The 23,283-nt window shown below is 45.1% G+C and overlaps 3 protein-coding genes across 3 annotated transcripts in view; all 3 read right to left on the bottom strand.

Annotated features, from left to right (window-relative positions):
- LOC309562616 (uncharacterized protein) overlaps positions 1–23,283 on the bottom strand; it is a 679,009-nt gene that overhangs the window by 74,513 nt on the left and 581,213 nt on the right.
- The window catches only part of LOC309562739 (uncharacterized protein), a 102,765-nt gene that overhangs the window by 6,026 nt on the left and 73,456 nt on the right, over positions 1–23,283 (bottom strand). The gene's annotated exons all lie outside the window — the stretch shown is intronic.
- LOC309564128 (uncharacterized protein) lies at positions 2,943–4,365 on the bottom strand (the record flags this gene model as incomplete). The annotated part of the gene is made up of 2 exons (XM_082268757.1): positions 2,943–4,241; positions 4,359–4,365. The coding sequence occupies 2 exons, from the start codon at positions 4,363–4,365 to the stop codon at positions 2,971–2,973; spliced, it is 1,278 nt and encodes a 425-aa protein (XP_082124883.1). The 3' UTR covers positions 2,943–2,970.

The following is a 23,283-nucleotide window of genomic DNA, read 5'->3' as shown; positions in this document are numbered from 1 at the left end:
TCTGCAGCCCAGAGTGCCCAAGTACCTGTCCCACGCCCATCTGAGTACCTATCTGCAGCCCATCAGAGTACCTGAGTACCTGTCACAAGCCCATCAGAGTACCCGAGTACCTGTCTCCAGCCCATCAGAGTACCCGAGTACCTGTCTCCAGCCCATCAGAATACCCGAGTACCTGTCTCCAGCCCATCAGAATACCCGAGTACCTGTCTCCAGCCCATCAGAATACCCGAGTACCTGTCTCCAGCCCATCAGAATACCCGAGTACCTGTCTCCAGCCCATCAGAATACCCGAGTACCTGTCTCCAGCCCATCAGAATACCCGAGTACCTGTCTTCAGCCCATCAGAATACCCGAGTACCTGTCTTCAGCCCATCAGAATACCCAAGTACCTGTCACCAGCCCATCAGAGTACCCAAGTACCTATCTGCAGCCCATTGGAGTACCAGAGTACCTGTCGCCAGGCCCTTAGAGTACCGGAGTACCTATCTGCAGCCCATCTGAGTACCCGAATACCTGTCTCCAGCCAGTCAGAGTAACGGAGTACCTATCTGCAGCCCAACAGATTACCTGGATACCTCTCTCCAGACGGAGTACCCGAGTACCTGGTCTTGTGGAATAATTTTGTGGGCATTTTCATTGTTGTTGCACTCCAGTGCCATCACATGTGTGATAGATAGTCAGAAAATTAGATGTGTAATTTATGTCCTTCGAACACCTGAAGGTGCTCCTTGGATGTTGGGCCTCTCTATGTGGTTCCTTGGATATTGGGCCTCTGTATGTGGCTCCTTGGATGTTGGACCTCTGTATGTGGCTCCTTGGATGTTGGGTCTCTGTATGTGGCTCTTTGGATGTTGGACCTCTGTATGCGGCTCCTTGGATATTGGGTCTCTGTATGTGGTTCCTTGGATGTTGGACCTCTGTATGTTGCTCTGGATGTTGGACCTCTGTATGTGGCTCCTTGGATGTTGGACCTCTGTATGTGGCTCCTTGGATGTTGGACCTCTGTATGTGGCTCCTTGGATGTTGGACCTCTGTATGTGGCTCCTTGGATGTTGGGTCTCTGTACGTGGCTCCTTGGATGCTGGGCCTCTGTACGTGGCTCCTTGGATGCTGGGCCTCTGTACGTGGCTCCTTGGATGCTGGGCCTCTGTACGTGGCTCCTTGGATGCTGGGCCTCTGTACGTGGCTCCTTGGATGCTGGGCCTCTGTACGTGGCTCCTTGGATGCTGGGCCTCTGTACGTGGCTCCTTGGATGCTGGGCCTCTGTACGTGGCTCCTTGGATGCTGGGCCTCTGTACGTGGCTCCTTGGATGCTGGGCCTCTGTACGTGGCTCCTTGGATGTTGGGTCTCTGTACGTGGCTCCTTGGAGATTGGGTCTCTGTACGTGGCTCCTTGGATATTGGGTCTCTGTATGTAGCTCCTGGAATGTTGGGCTTCTATGTGGCCAGGCTGTGTAAAAGTCTCACAGATGGTATTGCCATACTCAGGAGGAGTAACAGAATGTGTTTTGGGGTGTAGTTGCAAGTATGCCTATGCCGAGTGAGATAAATAATCTGGTAATATGACAATTTTGTGTAAAAAAAAAAAAAAAAAACTCAGCTTGCCTCCTACTACATACCCTGTCGTCTTCTTTCCAAAAAGGGGTGATTTGGGGGTATTTGTGTTTTTTTTTGGCCCTCAAGAAATGAGATGGGCCGTCATTAGGATTAATCGATTGTCAGATATATCCCATAGTTTGTGGAATCTATAACTTTCCTACAGATAAATAATATACACTGATTTGAGGGGGGGGGGGTGATTTGGAGGATTTTCACCAAAGAAATGGAGCAGAATACATTTTGGGTCGAATTAATGAAGAATCATTATTTATTTGCAAAATATTAAAACAGAAGCAAAGAAAAACACCTTTTTTTTTTTTTTCTTTACATTTACGATCTTTTCTCATTTCTCACTTATTTCGCAAAAAAATAAATAAAACCCCCAGCGGTGATTAAATACCACCAAAAGAAAGCTCTATCTGTGTGATAAAATGATAGAAATGTCATATGGGTACAGGAAGGGGGTAAAGGGGCCAGTATGGGGGGCAGGGTGCACAGGATGGGGTGGGTGGCAGGAAGGGGGTGAAAGTGCCCAGTATGGAAGAGGGGGCAGGAAGAAGGTAAAAGTGCCCAGTATGGGGGGGGGGGCACGAGAGTTGGAGAAAGTGCCCAGTATGGAGGGGGGCAACAAGGGGGTGAAAGTGCCCAGTATGAGGGGCAGGAAGGGGGTGAACGTGCCCAATATGGGGGGGCAGGAATAGGGTGAACGTGCCCAGTATGGGGGGGGGAACGCCCAGTATGGGGGGGCAGGAGGGGGTGAACTTGCCCAGTATGTTGAGGGAGGAAGGAAGGAGGTTAAAGTATCCAGTATGGGGGGGGGTCAGGAAGGGGGAGAAAGTGGCCAGTATTGGGGGGCAGGAAGGGGGCAAATGTGCCCGGTATGGGGAGGGCAGAAAGGGGGGGTAAATGCCCAATATGGGAAGGGCAGGAAGGGGGGGGGGAAGTGACTAGTATGGGGAGGGCAGGAAGGGGGGGGGGAGTGCCCAGTATGGGGGGGCAGGAAGGAGATGAACGTGCCCGGTATGGGGGGCAGGAAGGAGATGAACGTGCCCAGTATGGGGGGGCAGGAAGGGGGGGGGGGAGTGCCCGGTATGGGGGGGGCAGGAAGGGGATGAACATGCCCAGTATGGGGGGGGACAGGAAGGGGGTGAACATGCTCGGTATGGGGGGCAGGAAGGAGATGAACGTGCCCAATATGGGGGGGCAGGAAGGGGGGGGGGAAGTGCCCGGTATGGGGTGGCAGGAAGGGGGTGAACGTGCCCGGTATTGAAGGGGTTAGGAAGGAACATGGAAAAGCATGCTCATCCAATGTGGCTTCTCATGGGTATAAGAAGGTATCACTGTATGGACGGCATTAGAGCACAGGAGAGCTCACTTACTCTTGTGACTCCTCCGGTGTGCAGCAAGCTCACGTTTCTTATTGAAACATTTCCCGCACTCTCCGCAGGAAAGAGAAGGCTCACCAGCATGGCTCCTCTGGTGCCTACGGTAATGTCCTTCATTGGTGTAACATTTCCCACACTCTGAGCATGAAAAAGAATGCTCCCCGGTGTGACTTTTCCTGTGTATATCAAGATCAATTTTCCGCGGGAAACATTTCCCGCACACCAAACACGGAAAAGGGCGCTCCCCTGTGTGGCTTCTTAGGTGTTCAAGAAGATGGCTATTCTGTAGGAAACATTTTCCGCACTCTGAACAGGCGTAAGGCTTCTCACCCGTGTGAGTTTTCTGGTGCCTATGAAGTTTTCCTTTATGCATGAAACCTTTCCCGCACTCTGAACACGAAAAACGATGTATGCCTGTGTGAGTGCTCAGGTGTGCAACAAGGTCACTATTCCGACTGAAGGATTTCCCGCACTCCGTACAGGAGAATGGCTTCTCCCCCGTGTGCAGTTTCATGTGGGCATTTAAGTTGTCTTTTTGTGAGAAACATCTTCCGCACTCTGTGCATGAAAAGGGTTTCTCCCCGGTGTGAGTCCTCTGGTGCACCAGAAGTTCTGACCGCACCGCAAATGATTTCTGGCAGTGGGAACAAGAAAAGGGCCTCTCCCCGGTGTGACTTCTCTGGTGTATGGTAAGCTGAGATTTACTTGAATACAGTTTCCCACACTCCGAGCACGGAAAGATCTCCTTACCGATGTGTACTCTCTGATGTATGATCAGATCGGATCTTGTGTGAAAACATTTCCCGCACTCTGAACACGACAAGGACTTGTCTATGTGCTTTTTTCGATGTAAGGTAAGACTGTATTTCCTGCAGAAACATTTCCCGCACTCTGTGCAGGAATACGGCTTCTCACCTGTGTGGATTCTCATGTGTAGGAGGAGCCCCTCTTTCCGTATAAAACCTTTCCCGCACTCTGCACAAGTATGCGACTTTTCCCCTGTGTGGGATTTCAGGTGTTCTGCGAGTTTCTCTTTCCGTAAAAAACATTTCCCGCACTCTTCACATGGAAAATTCTCCCCGGTGTGAACTCTCATATGTCTTAGCAAATGATGCTTCTGTTTAAAAGTCTGACCGCATTCCGAGCACAAATAAGGTCTTCCTTCCCGAGAATATCCTGGGATTCCATCATCTCCTTCATCATCATCCACAGACGGAATATGGAAACCTTCGGAGGAATTTCCAACATCACTTCCATCTGTGAGAGAGAAACCTTCATCATCATCAACGGATTTCCATCCATCATAATCTAATCATTGTCTATGGTGGTCTAATAGTGACCGGTGTGACATAGATCTGAGGAATGGAGATGGACCTTTCATATGGTGTACAGTATCTCCTCCTCATTTGTTGGGAACATGACATTATATTGGAGGAATGGAGATGGACCTTTCATATGGTGTACAGTATCTCCTCCTCATTTGTTGGGAACATGACGTTATATTGAGGAATGGAGATGGACCTTTCATATGGTGTACAGTATCTCCTCCTCATTTGTTGGGAAGATGACGTTATATTGAGGGATGGAGATGGACCTTTCATATGGTGTACAGTATCTCCTCCTCATTTGTTGGGAACATGACATTATATTGAGGAATGGAGATGGACCTTTCATATGGTGTACAGTATCTCCTCCTCATTTGTTGGGAACATGACATTATATTGAGGAATGGAGATGGACCTTTCATATGGTGTACAGTATCTCCTCCTCATTTGTTGGGAACATGACGTTATATTGAGGAATGGAGATGGACCTTTCATATGGTGTACAGTATCTCCTCCTCATTTGTTGGGAACATGACATTATATTGAGGAATGGAGATGGACCTTTCATATGGTGTACAGTATCTCCTCCTCATTTGTTGGGAACATGACATTATATTGAGGAATGGAGATGGACCTTTCATATGGTGTACAGTATCTCCTCCTCATTTGTTGGGAACATGACGTTATATTGAGGAATGGAGATGGACCTTTCATATGGTGTATACAGTACGTCCTCCTCATTTGTTGGGAACATGATGTTATATTGAGGAATGGAGAAAGACCTTTAGTCCCGGTTCACACTACCGTGACTTGTCAGGCAACTTGGCCGCCTGACAAGTCGCGGTCCATTCAGTGCTATGGGAACCGTTCTAATAGGAGCAACTCAAGTCGCTCCGACTTAGAAAATAGTTCCTGCACTACTTTTGACCAAAGTAGGAGCGACTTGCATTGACTTCCATTATGTGAAGTCTGTGCAAGTCGCGCCGAAGTCGCGGTGCACGGCGACTTCACTAGTTGTCCCCGAAGTTGGATCGCCATAGTGTGAACCGACACGTCATATGGTGTACAGTATCCCCTACTCATTTGTTGGGAACATGACGTTATATGGAGGAATGGAGATGGACCTTTCATATGGTGTACAGTATCTCCTCCTCATTTGTTGGGAACATGACGTTATATTGAGGAATGGAGATGGATATCTCCTCCTCATGTTGGATGGGGGTCTAGGTGGACCCTCTGTACTCCTCTCTCCTTTACAATAAAGTCTCCTCTTACCCGGTGATGTGAGGGGCGGCTGATCCTCCATCATGACGTCCTTGTAGAGATCCTTGTGTCCTTCTAAATACTCCCACTCCTCCATGGAGAAATAGACAGTGACATCCTGACACCTTATAGGAACCTGACACACACAATGATACAGTCACCATCCAGACACATCCCTTGTCTGTTACTGGATAATGTCCCAGAATTCCCAGCACCGCTCACCTCTCCTGTCAGCAGCTCCATCATCTTCTTGGTGACTTCTAGAATCTTCTGCATGTTGTGTCTCTCAGGTATGAGGGATGGAGGTGGGGGGATAGTAATGGGGTTCTGGCCTCTCCTCCATCTTGTAGAGGTTCGATGATGGCTCTCTGTTGTGTCATGCTCAGTTGGGTCCTTCAATACTAATTCACAGCCCTGTGTTATACAGAATGAAAAGTCTCACTCCCATCATCCCTCAACTCTATGGGCAGGTCTATATTTACTAAGGACTGGTAAAAGTTTGCCTATTTTAGCACAGGGTGGACTAGGAAGATGAATGCAATCTGCTGTTCGGCAAGGGGAGGAAAGCGTTTACTGCAGGTATACATCAGAGGTAAATGTAATCCAGCACAACTTCACACAAAAAATACGGTAGTGTATATAGTGTAGTTGGAGAGGAGGATGCTGAGGGTGGGAGTTGGGGCAATGGGAGTACATGTAGGACAGACATTGTTGGAGGAATAGGGGGTGGATAATAAAAAAAAACCCATCTTGCAGGGGACAGAAGAGCAGGACTATAGGGGCTGGGGGGGGGGTAAGCAGTGGGCAGAGACCACTTGGTCTCCAGTGGGATTCTGGTGAGGGAGTACTGAGGATTTGCCTTGGTTCTCGGTGCTGGACAGAGAAAAAGACCTCACCTCTCCAGTCAGCAGGCTGAGGATCTCCAGGGTGAAGTTCAATATTGTCTCATTCGGGGGAGATTCCTTCCTCTCATTATTCACAAAACTCAAATTCTTTTGATTGTCCATCATGACGTCCTTGTAGAGATCCTTGTGTCCTTCTAAATACTCCCACTCCTCCATGGAGAAATAGACAGTGACATCCTGACACCTTATAGGAACCTGACAAACACAATGATACAGTCACCATCCAGACACATACCTTGTCTGTTACTGGATAATGTCCCAGAATTCCCAGCACCGCTCACCTCTCCTGTCAGCAGATGGACCATCATGGTGGTCACTTCCAGGATCTTCTGCTCTTTGTTCCTCTCAGGTATCGGAGAATGAGGGGGAGGCACCATGGTGGGGCTCTGGGTCCGGCTCCATCCTTCTGAGATTGGCTCCCCACTAGACTTCTTCACTACAACATAATCCTACAGATCAGGAGAAAGATAAACTGATATCAATCATCTGACATCATCTACATGTCTACAATAAGAGCATGGTCTACTGACCATACTAGACAAGAATGATATCATGTGACCACCCAGAATCCTCCTCACCTCTCCGGTCAGCAGGTTGAAAATCTCCAGGGTGAGATTTAGTAGCTTCTCCATGTTGTGACTCTGGTCCTCCTCCATCCTCATTGAAATGGTCATGCAATCTGTACAGGAAGCACCTCTTAGAAAATGGGTCATAAGCTGAAAAAAATATGCAAATTTTAATTATTTCTTCATCCAGGATACTAAAAGTTATTACCTGTCTTATTCATGGGTGTAACTAAATATGAAAGAAACAGTGTCACCGGCTCATGCCTTGCATCCATAGTAAAGTTGGAACTTTCATATGGTGTATACAGTACGTCCTCCTCATTTGTTGGGAACATGACGTTATATTGAGGAATGGAGATGGACCTTTCATATGGTGTACAGTATCTCCTCCTCATTTGCTGGGGACATGACGTTATATTGAGGAATGGAGATGGACCTTTCATATGGTGTATAGTATCTCCTCCTCATTCTTTGTGAACATGACGTTATATTGAGGAATGGAGATGGACCTTTCATATGGTGTACAGTATCTCCTCCTCATTTGTTGGGAACATGACGTTATATTGAGGAATGGAGATGGACCTTTCATATGGAGTACAGTATCTCCTCCTCATTTGTTGGGAACATGACGTTATATTGAGGAATGGAGATGGACCTTTCATATGGTGTACAGTATCTCCTCCTCATTCTTTGTGAACATGACGTTATATTGAGGAATGGAGATGGACCTTTCATATGGTGTACAGTATCTCCTCCTTATTTGTTGGGAACATGACGTTATATTGAGGAATGGAGATGGACCTTTCATATGGTGTACAGTATCTCCACCTCATTTGTTGGGAACATGACATTATATTGAGGAATGGAGATGGACCTTTCATATGGTGTACAGTATCTCCTCCTCATTTGTTGGGAAAATGACGTTATATTGAGGAATGGAGATGGACCTTTCATATGGTGTACAGTACGTCCTCCTCATTTGTTGGGAACATGACGTTATATTGGGGGAATGGAGATGGACCTTTCATATGGTGTACAGTATCTCCTCCTCATTTGTTGGGAACATGACGTTATACTGGGGGAATGGAGATGGACCTTTCATATGGTGTACAGTATCTCCTCCTCATTTACTGGGAATATGACGTTATATCGAGGAATGGAGATGGACCTTTCATATGGTGTACAGTATCTCCTCCTCATTTGTTGGGAACATGACGTTTATATTGAGGAATGGAGATGGACCTTTCATATGGTGTACAGTATCTCCTCCTCATTTGTTGGGGACATGACGTTATATTGAGGAATGGAGATGGACCTTTCATATGGTGTACAGTATCTCCTCCTCATTTGTTGGGAACATGACGTTATATTGAGGAATGGAGATGGACCTTTCATATGGTGTATACAGTATCTCCTCCTCATTTGTTGGGGACATGACATTATATTGAGGACCTATACAATCTCATAGAGTGACTGGATGACCAAATCCTGGATATGTGGTTAAGAGTGCTTTCTACAGTCATATTTCATTCATTGAACAAGAACTTTAGGTTGGGCCCGCGTATTTTGGGATTCACTGTAGTCAGAGAGGGTGATGATCTCTGAACCTCGAAGCTGGATGACCATCTGCACTAGGAGCTCCTAACCACTTCTCGCCTGATTTCTTCTACCATGGTCAGAGAGGTGGAAGCCTAAGAATAAAACCAGGTCCTATCTATACCTCACTTTCACCAGGGGATCACCTACTCTCGTTAGAACCGATTTTCATCCCAATTGGTCCACCACATATCTACCTGACTAGATGAACAGGAACCCTGAAGCACAACTAGAACAACAGATGACGCTGTTTCGCCATATGTAGTGCTGGTCGTCTTTTCCAAGTACTGGCACAACCATCGTAGGACAGATATAGAAGAGTTTTCTCTATATAATTTTCATGTTCCTGACTAGAGATGGGCTCAGGCGTGTTTGGGATCCTAGTCCAAACCCACCTGCCAGGTCCCGCTAATCACAGGCAGTGAGACACTTCCTGATCTGTGCAGCTGCAGACCGGCAAATGTCTCACTGCCTGTGATTAGCGGTGAGCAATGTCGGCTTCCTGGCGGGATTGGACATGTAGGCTGGAACTAGGATCCCGAACACGCATGAGTCCATCATTATACCTGACGCTCAATAAATTCCCACCCGGTGCTGGTAAACCCATACAACAACGATAAACCCAAACGTAGTACGTAAGGTATTTATTGATGGGCTCCAAAATTGGATCTGATTCCTATTTTTATTGATTATACAATATACACTCACCGGCCACGTTATTAGGTACACCTGTTCAGTTGCTAGGTAGCACAAATTGCTAATCAGCCAATCACATGGCAGAAACTTCATGCATTTCAGCATCTAGAAGTGGTGAAGAGGATTTGCTGCATCAGAATGGGGAAGAAAGGGAATTAAAGTGACTTTGAACGTGGCATGGTTGTTTTTGGCAGACGGGCCGGTCTGAGTATTTCTGGGATTGTCACACACATCCATCTCTCAGGATTACAGAGAATGGTGGGAAAAGGAGAAAATATCCAGTGAGGGGCAGTTGTGTGGAGGAAAATGCCTTGTTGAGGTCAGAGGAGAATGGGCAGACTGGTTCCAGATGATAGAAAGGCAACAGCAACTCAAATAACCACTCGTTACACCCAAGGTATGCAGAATACCATCTCTGAACACACAACACATCCAACCTTGAAGCAGATGGGCTACAGCACCAGAAGACCACACCGGGTCCCATTCCTGTCAGCTAAGAACAGGAAACTGAGGCTACAATTGGCACAGGATCACCAACATTGGACAAACAGAAGATTGGAAAAACGTTGCCTGGTCTGATGAGTCTGGATTTCAGCTGCGACATTCTGATGGTGGGGTCAGAATTTGGTGCATGGATCCATCCTGCCTTGTATCACCGGTTCAGGCTGGTGGTGTAATGGTGTGGGGAAGGGTGTAACAGTGTGGGGGGAGGAGGGGGGCAATGGTTCAGGCTGGTGTTGGTGGTGTAATGGTGTGGGGGAGGGGGGGGGGTAACGGTTCAGGCTGGTGGTGGTGTAATGGCGTGGGGAAGGGGGGGTAACGGTTCAGGCTGGTGGTGATGGTGTAATGGCGTGGGAAAGGGGGTAACAGTTCAGGCTGGTGGTGTAATGGTGTGGAGGGAGGAGGGGTAACAGTTCAGGCTGGTGGTGTAATGGTGTGGGGGGGAAGAGGGGGGGGGTAATGGTTCAGGCTGGTGGTGTAATGGTGTGGGGAGGTGGTAACAGTTCAGGCTGGTGGTGTAATGGTGTGGGGAGGGGGGTAATAGTGTGGGGGGGAGCTGGGTGTAATGGTTCAGGCTGGTGTTGGTGGTGTAATGGTGTGGGGGAGGGGGTAACAGTTCAGGCTGGTGGTGGTGTAATGGTGTGGGGGAGGAGGGGGAAATAACGGTTCAGGCTGGTGGTGGTGTAATGGTGTGGGGGGGGGGGGGGGTAATGGTTAAGGCTGGTGGTTGTGTAATGGTGTGGGGGGGGGGGTAACGGTCCAGGCTGGTGGTGTAATGGTGGGGGAGGAGGGTAACGGTTCAGGCTGGTGGTGTAATAGTGTGGCCCCTTTAGTGGTATAAACCCCACCCCCTACCTGAGTATTGTTGCTGGCCATGTCCATCCCTTTATGTCTACAGTGTCCCCATCTTCTGATGGCTCCTCCTATCTTTTGATGGCTCCTTCCAGCAGGATAATGCACCATGTCACAAAGCTCCAATCATCTCACCACTGGTTTCTTCACCATGACAATGAGGTCACTGTCCTCCAATGGCCTCCACGCTCACCACATCTCATCCAATAGAGCACCTTTGGGATGTGGTGGAACGGGAGATCGGCATCATGGATGTTCAGCCGATAAATCTGCAGCAACTGAGTGATGTTATGTTACTATGGAGGAAAATCTCTGAGGAAAGTTTCCCGCACCTTGTTGTTTCTATGCCACGAAGAATGAAGGCAAAAGGGGGTCCAACCCGCTACTAGGAAGGGGACTGAATAAAGTGGCCGGTGAGTGTATATGGTTATATATAATGTGTATGGAGGCAGATATTACACTTATATATTCATTTACTGCATGTGTTTGTATCGTAATATATTATATTCTAGTATTATTACTTCTATAATATCTTCTTACCTCCTCGGCGATGTCTCCTCTCTACTTCCTCCCGACTCACCTCTTACCCCCAATATTCCTATTTATACCTGACATCACTTCCTGTCCTGTACCTGACATCACTTCCTGTCTTCCATAGAGACTTCCTGTGTGGAAAGAAGTGAGATCACCACCTTGTGGAGATTATAGGAACAGCCGTTGTCAATCTTTCTTTTCTTTTTTTTTCTTTATTTAACATTTTTGTTTTTTTCAATTCTTATTGGAATTTTAATTTAACAATTTCAACAATTACATTTACAGTTATTTGTTACTTCTGTCTCATTGCTTGGTACATGTAACAACATTAGGTAAATGAAGAAAATGACAGGAGTACAAGGTAACAATTAAAGGAGTAAAAAAATAAATATATATATTAGAAATAAAGTAGATATTTGTATCTTCAGAGGAAGAGTGTGGAAGTGCGAATTTCAGTACAACCCAAAACCGAAACTTATTTCTCGTTACAAGAGAATGCTAAGGTGACAAATCCCCAATATGAAGAGAATGTTCCGGTCCCGTAAGTGGGGAAATGTTCTGACCCTGAAGGGGTTAATCTAGGTTTTCACACTATATATGTGTGTACAGTGGCGGTTCTACATTAAATTGCTCCCCGGGCAAGACTCCCTCCCGGCGCCCCCCCCCCAAAAAAAAATAACAAGACAACATAACAATAAATGCAGAGTGCCACGGCATTGTTGCCCCCAATAAATGCAGAGTGCCACAGCGATGCCCCCAATAAATGCAGAGTACCATAGCAATGCCCCCAATAAATGCAGAGTGCCACAGCAATGCCCCCAATAAATGCAGAGTGCCACAGCATTGTTGCCCCCAATAAATGCAGAGTGCCACAGCAATGCCCCCATTAAATGCAGAGTGCCACAGCATTGTTGCCCCCAATAAATGCAGAGTGCCACAGCATTGTTGCCCCCAATAAATGCAGAGTGCCACAGCATTGCCCCCTTTCAGTGCAGAGCGCCACAGCATTGCCCCCTTTAATGCAGAGCGCCACAGTATTGCCCCCTTTAATGCAGAGCGCCACAGTATTGCCCCCTTTAATGCAGAGCGCCACAGAAATGCCCCCTTTAATGCAGAGCGCCACAGCATTGCCCCCTTTAATGCAGAGCGCCACAGCAATGCCCCCTTTAATGCAGAGCGCCACAGCAATGCCCCCTTTAATGCAGAGCGCCACAGCAATGCCCCTTTTAATGCAGAACGCCACAGCATTGCCCCCTTTAATGCAGAGCGCCACAGAAATGCCCCCTTTAATGCAGAGCGCCACAGCATTGCCCCCTTTAATGCAGAGCGCCACAGCAATGCCCCCTTTAATGCAGAACGCCACAGCATTGCCCCCTTTAATGCAGAACGCCACAGAAATGCCCCCTTTAATGCAGAGTGCCACAGCATTGCCCCCTTTCAATGTAGAGATGGCATGCCAGAGTGCCACTTTTCAATGCAGAGCGCCAGCGTTTCCCCCGACCCGTCAGTGCACTTACCTCATAGTCACTTCTCTTCACTCCTCCTGCGGCGCCTCCTCCTCGGCCAATGGCGTGGGGTTTGCCTTTCGGCCAATCAGGAAGCGGGAGGACCCGCTCCCTGATTGGCCAGGAGGAGGATCAGTGTGACAATAGCGAATTTTCATTCGCTATTGTCACACAATGGGCGGGCTCGGGGGGGGAGCAGTGCTCTGCTCCTCGGCTCGGCTCGGCTGCGGCGATTTTAGGCATGGGCGAACGGGGCTCGGGCGGTCCGGTACCATTTGATCCACGAACCGGTACCGGTCCGCGGCCCGGGCATGCCGCCCCCCACGTGGTATGAAAAAATGCCGCTCCGGGCGGCTGCCCCGTTCGCCCGTGCCTAAAACCGCCACTGTGTGTGTATCATCATCTGCTGGAGATAAAAGAGGTCACAGTGACTATGGAGGAAGAGGACGGACATGACGGGGGGGGGGGGGGGTTACTGTGTGTAAATAGAAAATAAGATCTTATTACCTCCTCTGCTGCCACTTCCAGCGATGTCGCCTCTCTATTTCCTCCCGACTCACCTTTCACCCGGAAGTTCCTATTTATATCTGACATCACTTCCTGTCTTCCATAGAGACTTCTTGTCTCTATGGTAGAAGTGAGATCACCACCTTGTGGAGCTCAAGGGTACTGCAGCCCCAAGAACCGTCTCGTAGTGAGAACACGGCCTTGTGCTGTGTGTGTATGTACTGTATATCCTTATAGATGGGTCATCTCCACTCCCACCAAGAGGGAGAGAAATATATTACTGCCTAATCCAGCCTTTCTCAGCCAGGGTTCCTCCAAAGGTTTCTAGGGGTTCCATGAGCAATGAACAATTTCTGTCTCTCAGTAACAACTGACATCAATGATCTGTAAGGGGTCAGTCTTCCCACTGATGACAATGTAAGAATAACCTTCTCCCACTGGCCTCTGATATAAGGGGGTCCTTTTCCCATTGGTCACCAATGTAAGGGACCACTACACTGACTACTGATATAAGGGGGGTCCTTCTCCCATTGGTCATCAATATAAGGAACCACTACACTGACCACCGATATAAGGAGGTCATTCTCCCATTGGTCACCAATGTAAGGGACCACTACACTGACCACCAATATAAGGGGGTCCTTCTCCCACTGGTTACCAATGTAAGGGGACCGCTACATTAACCACTGATATAAGCTGGTGCTTCTCCCATTGGCCACCAATGTAAGGGACAATTACACTGACTACTGATATAATGGGGTCCTTCTCCCATTGGTCACAAATGTAAGGGACAACTACACTGACCACAGATATAAGAGGTCCTTCTGCCATTGGTCACCAATATAAGGGACCACTACACTGACCACTGATATAAGGGGGTCCTTCTCCCATTGGTCACCAATGTAAGGGACCACTACACTGACCACTGATATAAGGGGGTTTTTCTCAGATTGGCCACCAATGTAAGGGACCATTACACTGACTAATATATAATGGGGTCCTTCTCCGATTGGTCACCAATGTAGGGGAACACTACACTGACCACTGATATAAGGGGGTTCTTCTCAGATTGACCACCAATATAAGGAACCACTACACTGACCACTGATATAAGGGGGTCCTTCTCCCATTGGTCACCAATGTAAGGGACCACTATACTGACCACTGATATAAGGGGGTTCTTCTCAGATTGGCCACCAATGTAAGGGACAACTACACTGACCACTGATATAAGGAAGTCCTTCTCCCATTGGTCACCAATGTAGGGGAACACTACACTGACCACTGATATAAGGAAGTCCTTCTCCCATTGGTCACCAATATAAGGGACGACTACACTAGGGGCGAGTTCCAGGTTTTGACTGAATTCAGTTTGAGACAGAATGTGGCTTGTCTGGGGACTGGTCGAATGGCAGAACCAATCTGGGGTCAGGGTGGCGATTTTGGCTCTGAGGAAGAGGGTCCTCCCTCGAAACGCGTAAGCCACATCAGGTTTTGAGGATGCCATCACGCTATCCAGCAGTAGAGAAGTGTCCTGGAAGCGAGCGGTGCCCATTTCCTACATGCTTGTTCATATCCTACATTTGTGAGTATATTGTACGCTACCCTTCTTTGATTTTAATAAACTTTTACGTGGTAATGCACAAGGTCGGTGCGCCCTTCTCTTGTTGTTTTCTTCTAAATCTATTCTGCATAGCAGACAAACAGGGAGCTTGGAGCACGTGTTACAAATGCAATACCACAAGCATGAGACTGCAGGCTTGGCTGGCCTAAATCAGGTTTGGTCTCCACCCAAAGACTGACCACATCAATCACCTTGCAGGTGGGCAGACAGACAGAGAGAATGTATCACAGCCAAAACCAGGATGCTGGAATGAGACCCGCAGCTGGTGGAGCAGGAGGGCTTCTATCAGGGATATGGGAAGTTGTAGAGACCATAAAGACATAGTTGGTAAGGTTAAAAAAAAAAGACATCCGTCCATAGACATGTCAATTTGGACAGATTTTTGGTTATTTGGATGTATCTGAATCTCTGAATAAAATAGTAACGAGTTTCATTGAAATCTGTTAAAATTCGTTTCAGTAATTTCTTTTCTAACAAATTCCAACTTTTCTGAAAGATGACATGACACGATGTTATGTGACATCAGAAGGGGGGCGGTGCCACTGGGTTACGTAGTCAGGTGGTCCCGCCCCTTGCCTATATAAGAACTGTCAAAGCGCAGAGCGGGTAGACGGTGGGAGGCCTCCCAGGTGGCAGAATTTTTTTTTTCTATTTTTCATGTCCGGCGGGCGTGGTGATTGTTGATGGATTTACTTCGAGGGACCCTATTTATTTTATTTTTTAAAGCGGTAGTATCCCGCTTTTTGACACTTTTACCTACAGGTAAGCCTATAATAAGGCTTACCTGTAGGTACAATTAATATCTCCTAAACCGGCACGGTTTAGGAGATATTTGCAGTGCATGCAGCCACTCACGCGAGCGGCGCATGCGCTCTGAAGGTCCGGGGGGACCTTCAGTTTTCCTTGCCGGGAGCTTGCCGGAAAAACACTCCCGTGCGCATGCGCGGGAGTGACGTCATCGCGGCTCCGGCCAATCACAGCGCCGGAGCCGCCGAACCCGGAAGAGACGCCGAGGGATCATGGCAGCGCCCGCAGCGATGTCCGGGGGTCCGTGTCAGGGGTTCGTTCTAAGGTAAGTAATACATAATGAGCTAGTATGCGATGCACACTAGCTGATTATGCCTTTGTCTTGCAGGTTTTTTTTTGCTTTGGGGTGGAGGGCGCAGAGCCCTCCCTGCCCCAAAGCACCCACCTCCCATGCTGAGGGCATGTGACCTGGTATGGTTCAGGAGGGGGAGGCGCTCACTCATCCCCTCCCTTTTCCTGACCTGCCAGGCTGCATAGTTGGAAAAGGGTCTGGTATAGACTTTGGGGGGACCCTACGCCGTTTTTTTTTTATTTTGGCATGGGATTCCCCCTAAAATCTATCCTTTTCTTTACATTCATCTGTCAGGGAGGAAGCCCGCTGACAGATGATGACTTATTGGTTGTTCAGGACACGGGTGGCCGGCTTCCCGACCCACTGCTTAACAACCAGCTATTTCTTCAAACAGAATTCCAATCGTTCTGAAAAGTTGGAATTTGTTAGAAAATTAACAAATGAAATAAACTGTAAAGAAAACGAAACGGAACAAATTCCGAAACCAAACTAAACAAAATTAGTAACATAACGAATCTATCAGAAACTAAAGGAACACATTTTTCCGTTCTGCACATGTCTGCCAGTCCATCCAGTTTAACCTGTGTGGGTGTGTGTGTACGTATTTATGAAATGTAAATGTACGTATTTATGTCTTTACCACTTCCCATATCCCAGTACATTGTGTTCACTAAGATGCCCATCTGAATTTTTTTTTTTTTTTAATTTCAATATCTCTTTATTTTAATTTTTCACATACCAAAATAATATACAAACCACAAAAAAATAGTACAAAATCCAGTAGAAGAAACAAAAACAACATTGTTGCAGTAAATTTGTCAGTTATAACATTATACTACCAGAGGGAGAGAAAAAAAAAAAAGAAAAAAAAAAAAAAAAAAAGGAAACAACCACTCCTCCCCTTCTTTCCAGTATAGTTTTGACTCCCACTAAGGGGGTTACCATATTTAGAATACCGTTATTTAAAATCTCTCTCAATTAACATTAATTTTTATGGAGGGAGGTAAAGCAAGTCTAAAACTGCCTAGCGATATTTATATTATCCCAGCTGCTTTAATCCTAATCCAATGTTACTATGCATCTTCTATTATTTAACCATGATTTCCAACTAACTTCAAACATTTTCTTTGTTGCACTTAAGGTAGCCACAATTTTTTCCATCTGACATTGTTGATTTAATAATTCAACCGCGTCGGATGGAGTTGGTACCTCCTGAGAGTTCCATCTTCTAGTGATTAAAAGCTTTGCCGCTAATAAGAGATGCATAACTACTACTCGGAACTCCAGGGGAATCTCGTATATATTTAAGTGAAGGATCGCCATTTCGGAGTTTGGGACTATATTTTTTCCCACCAGTTCTGATACCAGGGAGAATATTCTGTACCAAAATGCTCTAATCGATCTGCAGTCCCAAATTATATGAAATAACGATCCTTGCTCACCGCATTCTCTCCAACATAATGCTGATGTTGAGGAATAGAATCTCGACAATTTCATAGGAGTTAAATACCAAAAATTCAAGATTTTTTGGTATAACTCCCAATGGTTGATACATTTGGATGAAATGTATGTAATATCAAAGGCTTTCAACCAGTTTATTTCGGGAAAAACTTTCCCCAATATTCTCTCCCATTTCAAAACAGTAGTGGATTTAGAGTAAATATTATGTTTATTCAGTATATCGTAGATGATTGAAATACCATTAGAGGTAGTCATTGGTTCTTGATACAATTTATACATAGTAGTTGGTAATTTAAGATATAAAGTGAGATTATTCTTCTGTAAAAACGAACGTATTTGATAATAGCTCATTAATGCTGATGATGGTATTTTATACCGATCTGTCAAACTCTCAAATGAATAGATACCTGTGTCGCTATACAAATCTTTCAAACTATCAACACCACTTCTTAACCATAGGTTTATATCAAGGTTAGGGATAAAGCACGAAAGAACTGCCAGTGGAGTGGGGAATTCGCACATCTTCCCGTGTTCTAGTAGTTTTCCTACAATTTCTGCCCAAACTGTTAGGGCTGTTTTAGCCACTATCGATTGTATAACAGGAACCTCGGCTCCTAATATTACAGCCAGCATTGTGATTCTAAGGTTCTCCTGTTTACAGTCGTTCATCTCTATTCTCAGCCATCTTTTATGCTGCTCAGGAGACCACCAATACTTCAATTGGTCAAGGACAGATGCTCTATAATATGCGAGAACCGAAGGGACCCCCATCCCTCCGTGCCTCCTATGTCTCCTCATAATAAGGGATGAGCATCGAGGTGGTTTCCCTTGCCATATAATTTGGTTAAATTGCTTTTGAACCGAAGTGCAATATTGAGATGGAAGGGTAATTGGCAATGTACGGAACAAGTAAAGTAATTTAGGCAAAATAATCATTTTTAATGTAGCCACTCTTCCTGCTGTGGTCAAGTCTTGTATTTTTAAATCCCTAGCTTGTAATAATAGGTTATCCAAAAACGGTTTATAATTATGATCGTAAAGCTGGGAAGTATGTGGGGTTAGGATAATCCCCAAGAAAGGTATACATGGAGACCATGCGAATGAAAATTTCGCTTTTATCCGTTTTTGTGCCAAAGTGGTGATATTAATGCCCATAATTTGTGATTTTGTAATATTTAATTTATAAAATGACACTGCGCTAAATTCATTTATCATTCTCTCAACCTCTATCAAGGAAGAGAGTGGGTTTGTGATGATTAACATAACGTCATCAGCGAACAAGCTGATCTTATGTTCTATTTCAGCGACCCTCCAGCCAGTTATCCCCGCGTTGTCCCTAACGCTCTGAGCAAAAGGTTCCATAAGCAACGCAAAGACAACTGGTGAGAGGGGACATCCCTGTCTCGTCCCATTGGTTATCCCAATGGTTTTAGATAACAATCCAGATAATGATACATTCGCTGTTGGCGCAGAATAAAGAGCCATTATATTCTTTTTCAGCCATCCCTCTATCCCAAACTTACCCAAAACTGCTTCTAAGTAGCCCCAATGGATCCTGTCGAACGCCTTCTCCGCATCCAAAGATAGGAGCAGTGAAGGCGTCCGACAGGATCCCATCCGCGCCAGCAGATTTACAATTCTTCTAGTTCCATCGGGGGCCTGTCTCCCTGGCACAAACCCCACTTGGTCCGCATGTACCAAGTGAGGTAAAAACTCCTGTAGTCTGTTCGCGACCAATTTTGCAAAAATCTTTATGTCTGTATTTAGTAAGGCAATGGGCCTATAAGATGAGGGATCTTTAGGATCTTTTTTCTGTTTAGGGATAGTAACTATTAACCCCTTCAACATTTCCGACGGGAAAGAACCAGTAGTGGCTACCAATTCAAATAGCGATTTTAGCTGGGGGGCCACTTCTGAGGACAAACTCTTATAATATTCGTTAGAGAAGCCATCTTCTCCTGATGCTTTCTGATTAGGTAGCTTGTTAATAACCAATCTAATCTCCTGAATGGAAAATGGTTCAGATATTGATTTTAATTGATCTTCCGTAAGCTTAGGTAGGGAAATCTGTGCTAAATAATTTGAAATTATCTCTATTGTTGGCTGGTGTATAGTTTTGTTTTTTTTTAGGTCATACAGTGATTGATAATAATCTGCGAAAGCATTTGCAATATCTTTAGGGTTTATAAGTCTCTTATGTGTAATAGGGTGTATGAGCTCATCAATTCTTTTAGTAACTTGTTTTGCCTTTACTTTCCTAGCTAACCAGCGCCCCACTTTATTACCCATGCTATATTCTTTTGCTTTAAGGACCTTTAAATTATATTCTTGGTTATTTAATAATAATAACCTTAATTCTTGTCTAAGTTTTATTATGGTTTGTGTACCTTGTAGCGTAGGGTTTTTTTTATTTGTTATTTCATTTATTGCTATACTATCCATGATATCTCCTATCTTTTTTCGCCTCTGTCGATTAATGTACGATGACATTTTGATCAAAATGCCCCTCATATATGCTTTATATGCATTCCATAATACAAACCTATTAACTTCCAAGTTATCATTAAATTCAAAGTATTGTTTATGCTCACTCAATATTTTTTGGCACAGTTCGGTGTTCTGTAATAGTGATGTATTCAACCTCTATCGTCGGGGTGGAGTACTCGACAATCTATCATCTAGGGTCAGAATAATCGGTGCATGGTCAGACCATCCAGCTGTGCCAATTTTTGATTTTTGAATGTTTTGTAACATGATTTTATCTGTAAGAAAAAAATCTATATGAGAGTAGACCATATGGACCGGAGAGAGAAAGGTGTAATCTCTCTCTGTACCATGCATGGCCCGCCAGATATCGAATAATTCGTATTTTGCCAATAGAGGTAGTATAGACTGTGTTGTTCTTCTAGTGGGGTTTGAGGTATCCAGTTTTATATCGAGAATTGTGTTAAAATCCCCTCCTATTATTAAGGCCCCTTTCCTCTCCTCCTTAATTTTTTGTAAAAGCGGTGATAAAAATCGACGTTGACCGGTATTAGGAGCATACAAATTTACCAACGTAAAGACTGAATTATTGAGCTTACATATTAATATTATATAGCGTCCCGTAGGGTCCTGAATAGTACGTATGTGTTCAAACTTAACTGTACTTCTAATCGCAATTAAGGTCCCGCTCGTTTTTTTTGGGCTGTTGGCCAAGAATATGTGTGGAAAGTGTTCGAACTGAAAAAGTGGACACTTTGAAATAGAGAAGTGTGTCTCCTGAGCAAATATTATATCAGTATTGTTTAATTTAGCTTCTTTCAATAATGTATTTCTCTTATATGGGCTATTAAGGCCTTTGGCATTTATTGAAAAAATGGTCAGTGGCATTTAATATGTATCTTTTTTATTATTTTGCCGGTATTCTTTTTTAATTTAGAATAATTTTGTATCTGTATTTGGTTTATACAGTTATTTATATCCTTATTGAAAATATTATCCAAATTCATCTTTAGTATTTTTGTTATTAGATTTTCTGGAAGGAAGGGAGGGGGTATGAAACAATAAATCAAGAAAGTAAAAAAAAACACGAAAAAAATATACATAGTACATGATAATAAAAAAAAAATACCTGAACCATTGCAGGCAAATGGGCAGTTAATACTGCTTCTATCAGAGGCAGAATTTATTGGTGTATTATAACACCGACCTACTCTCTCACATGAGAGACACATATTTTCTAAGTAAGGCATCCTCCCTATCCCTTCATGCCTCCCCTTGCAACCCACTTTACGAATAGTACAGATTTTCTCTAATCATTTATATGAAACTTCAAAGCCCCCAATCCTCTTCTATACCATCCCCCACACCCCCCAAAAAAAAAAAAAAAGGGGGGGGGGAGGGAGAGGATAAAAGGCCGCCAGTTCCCACTTATTACATTAATTATGATTCCTTCGGGGGAGCATCATTGGGTAACAACTGCCATTGTTTAAGGAGTAGCAGTCCCTTCTCTACACTATAAACAGGAAAAACTTTTCCCTTCCAAGTGATTAATAATTTTGTAGGGAAACCCCATCTGTAAATAACCTTATGTGTTTGTAATATCTTAGTGATAGGGGTTAATTTTTTTCGATTCATCACTGTTTGCTGAGATAAATCAGAATACAATGATATCCCTTTGAATTGTTCCGGGAGAACAGGATTTCTCCTCGCAGCCAGCATCACTTTCTCCTTCACATGATAATAGTGTACTCTAGTAAGGACATCTCTTGGTACTGTGTCCGGTAAAAACTTTGGTTTAGGAATTCGATGTGTTCTATCTATACACAGTTCTACATCATTTAATGTGGGTATGAGAGATTTCATGTATTGCTGGACATAATTCGTTAGATCCCTATGCAGAACCGATTCGGGGATTCCTCTAAATTTAATGTTGTTTCTTCTTGCTCTGTCCTCTAGATCTGCCATTTTATTTTGAAGTTGCTGAATCTCCGTTTCAAGGTCTGCATAGGCATCCACCAGCTCAATATGGGCTACATATAGCTCGGACATTTTTGTCTCTAAATGTTCAATCTTATTACCATGTGATTGTGTAGCGATGCTGGTTGGAGCAATCATATCTGAGATATCTGCAAACAGTGATTTTCTAAAAGATAATAACATTTCTGAATTTTTTTTTTTAATTGTCGACACTTACCACTGACACCACCAACTGTGGAAGGGAGATTCACATCCTTAGCAATCTAATAGTAAGGATTCCTATATAGCTAAAAAAATGCTTCTTGACAAAACTCAATGAGTGGCCATGTGTCTTCCTGAGCAATCTGAGACCGAAACGTTTCCTGCCTATGCTAGAATAGCCATTATATATAGCAATCATATCTCCTCTTACATGTCTCTTCTCCAGGGAAGATAAGTTTAGTGTGTGTAGCCGTTCCTCTATTCCCATAACGGAGTTCCTCTATTCCCATAACTGAGCTCCTCCATCCCACATAATTGAGGTCCTCTATCCCACATAACTGAGGTCCTCCATCCCCCATAACTAAGCTCCTCCATCCCCCATAACTGAGCTCCTCCATCCCGCATAATTGAGGTCCTCTATCCCACATAACTGAGCTCCTCCCTCCCCCATAACTGAGCTCCTCCATCCCACATAATTGAGGTCCTCTATCCCACATAACTGAGGTCCTCCAGCCCCCATAACTGAGCTCCTCCATCCCACATAATTGAGGTCCTCCATCCCACATAACTGAGCTTCTCCATCCCACATAATTGAGGTCCTCTATCCCACATAACTGAGCTCCTCAATCTCCCATAACTGAGCTCCTCCATCCCCCATAACTGAGCTTCTCCATCCCTCATAACTGAGGGTCAGCATCCCCAAAACTGAGGTCATCCATTCCCCATTACTGATTCTCCTCTATTCCCCATAACTGAGGGTCTCCATCCCCAAAACTGAGGTCATCCATTCCCCATTACTGATTCTCCTCTATTCCCCATAACTGAGGGTCTCCATCCCCAAAACTGAGGTCATCCATTCCCCATTACTGATTCTCCTCCGTTCCCCATAACTGAGGGTCTCCATGCCCATAACTGAGGTCATCCATTCCCCATTACTGAGTCTCCTCCATTCCCCATAACTGAGGGTCTCCATCCCCATAACTGAGGTCATACATTCCCCATTACTGAGTCTCCTCCATCCCAAATAACTGAGCTCCTCCATCCACCATAACTGAGCTCCTCTATTCCCATAACTGAGCTCCTCCATCTCACATAACTGAGGTCCTCTATCCCACATAACTGAGGTCCTCTATCCCACATAACTGAGGTCCTCCAGCCCCCATATCACACACAGGAATGATATTGGTGGGGAGATGTACTCTG

This window comes from Pelophylax lessonae (genome assembly GCF_965119305.1).
Source record: "Pelophylax lessonae genome assembly, chromosome: 9".
NCBI lineage: Eukaryota > Metazoa > Chordata > Amphibia > Anura > Ranidae > Pelophylax > Pelophylax lessonae.
This window is presented reverse-complemented; position numbering and strand designations above follow the sequence as displayed.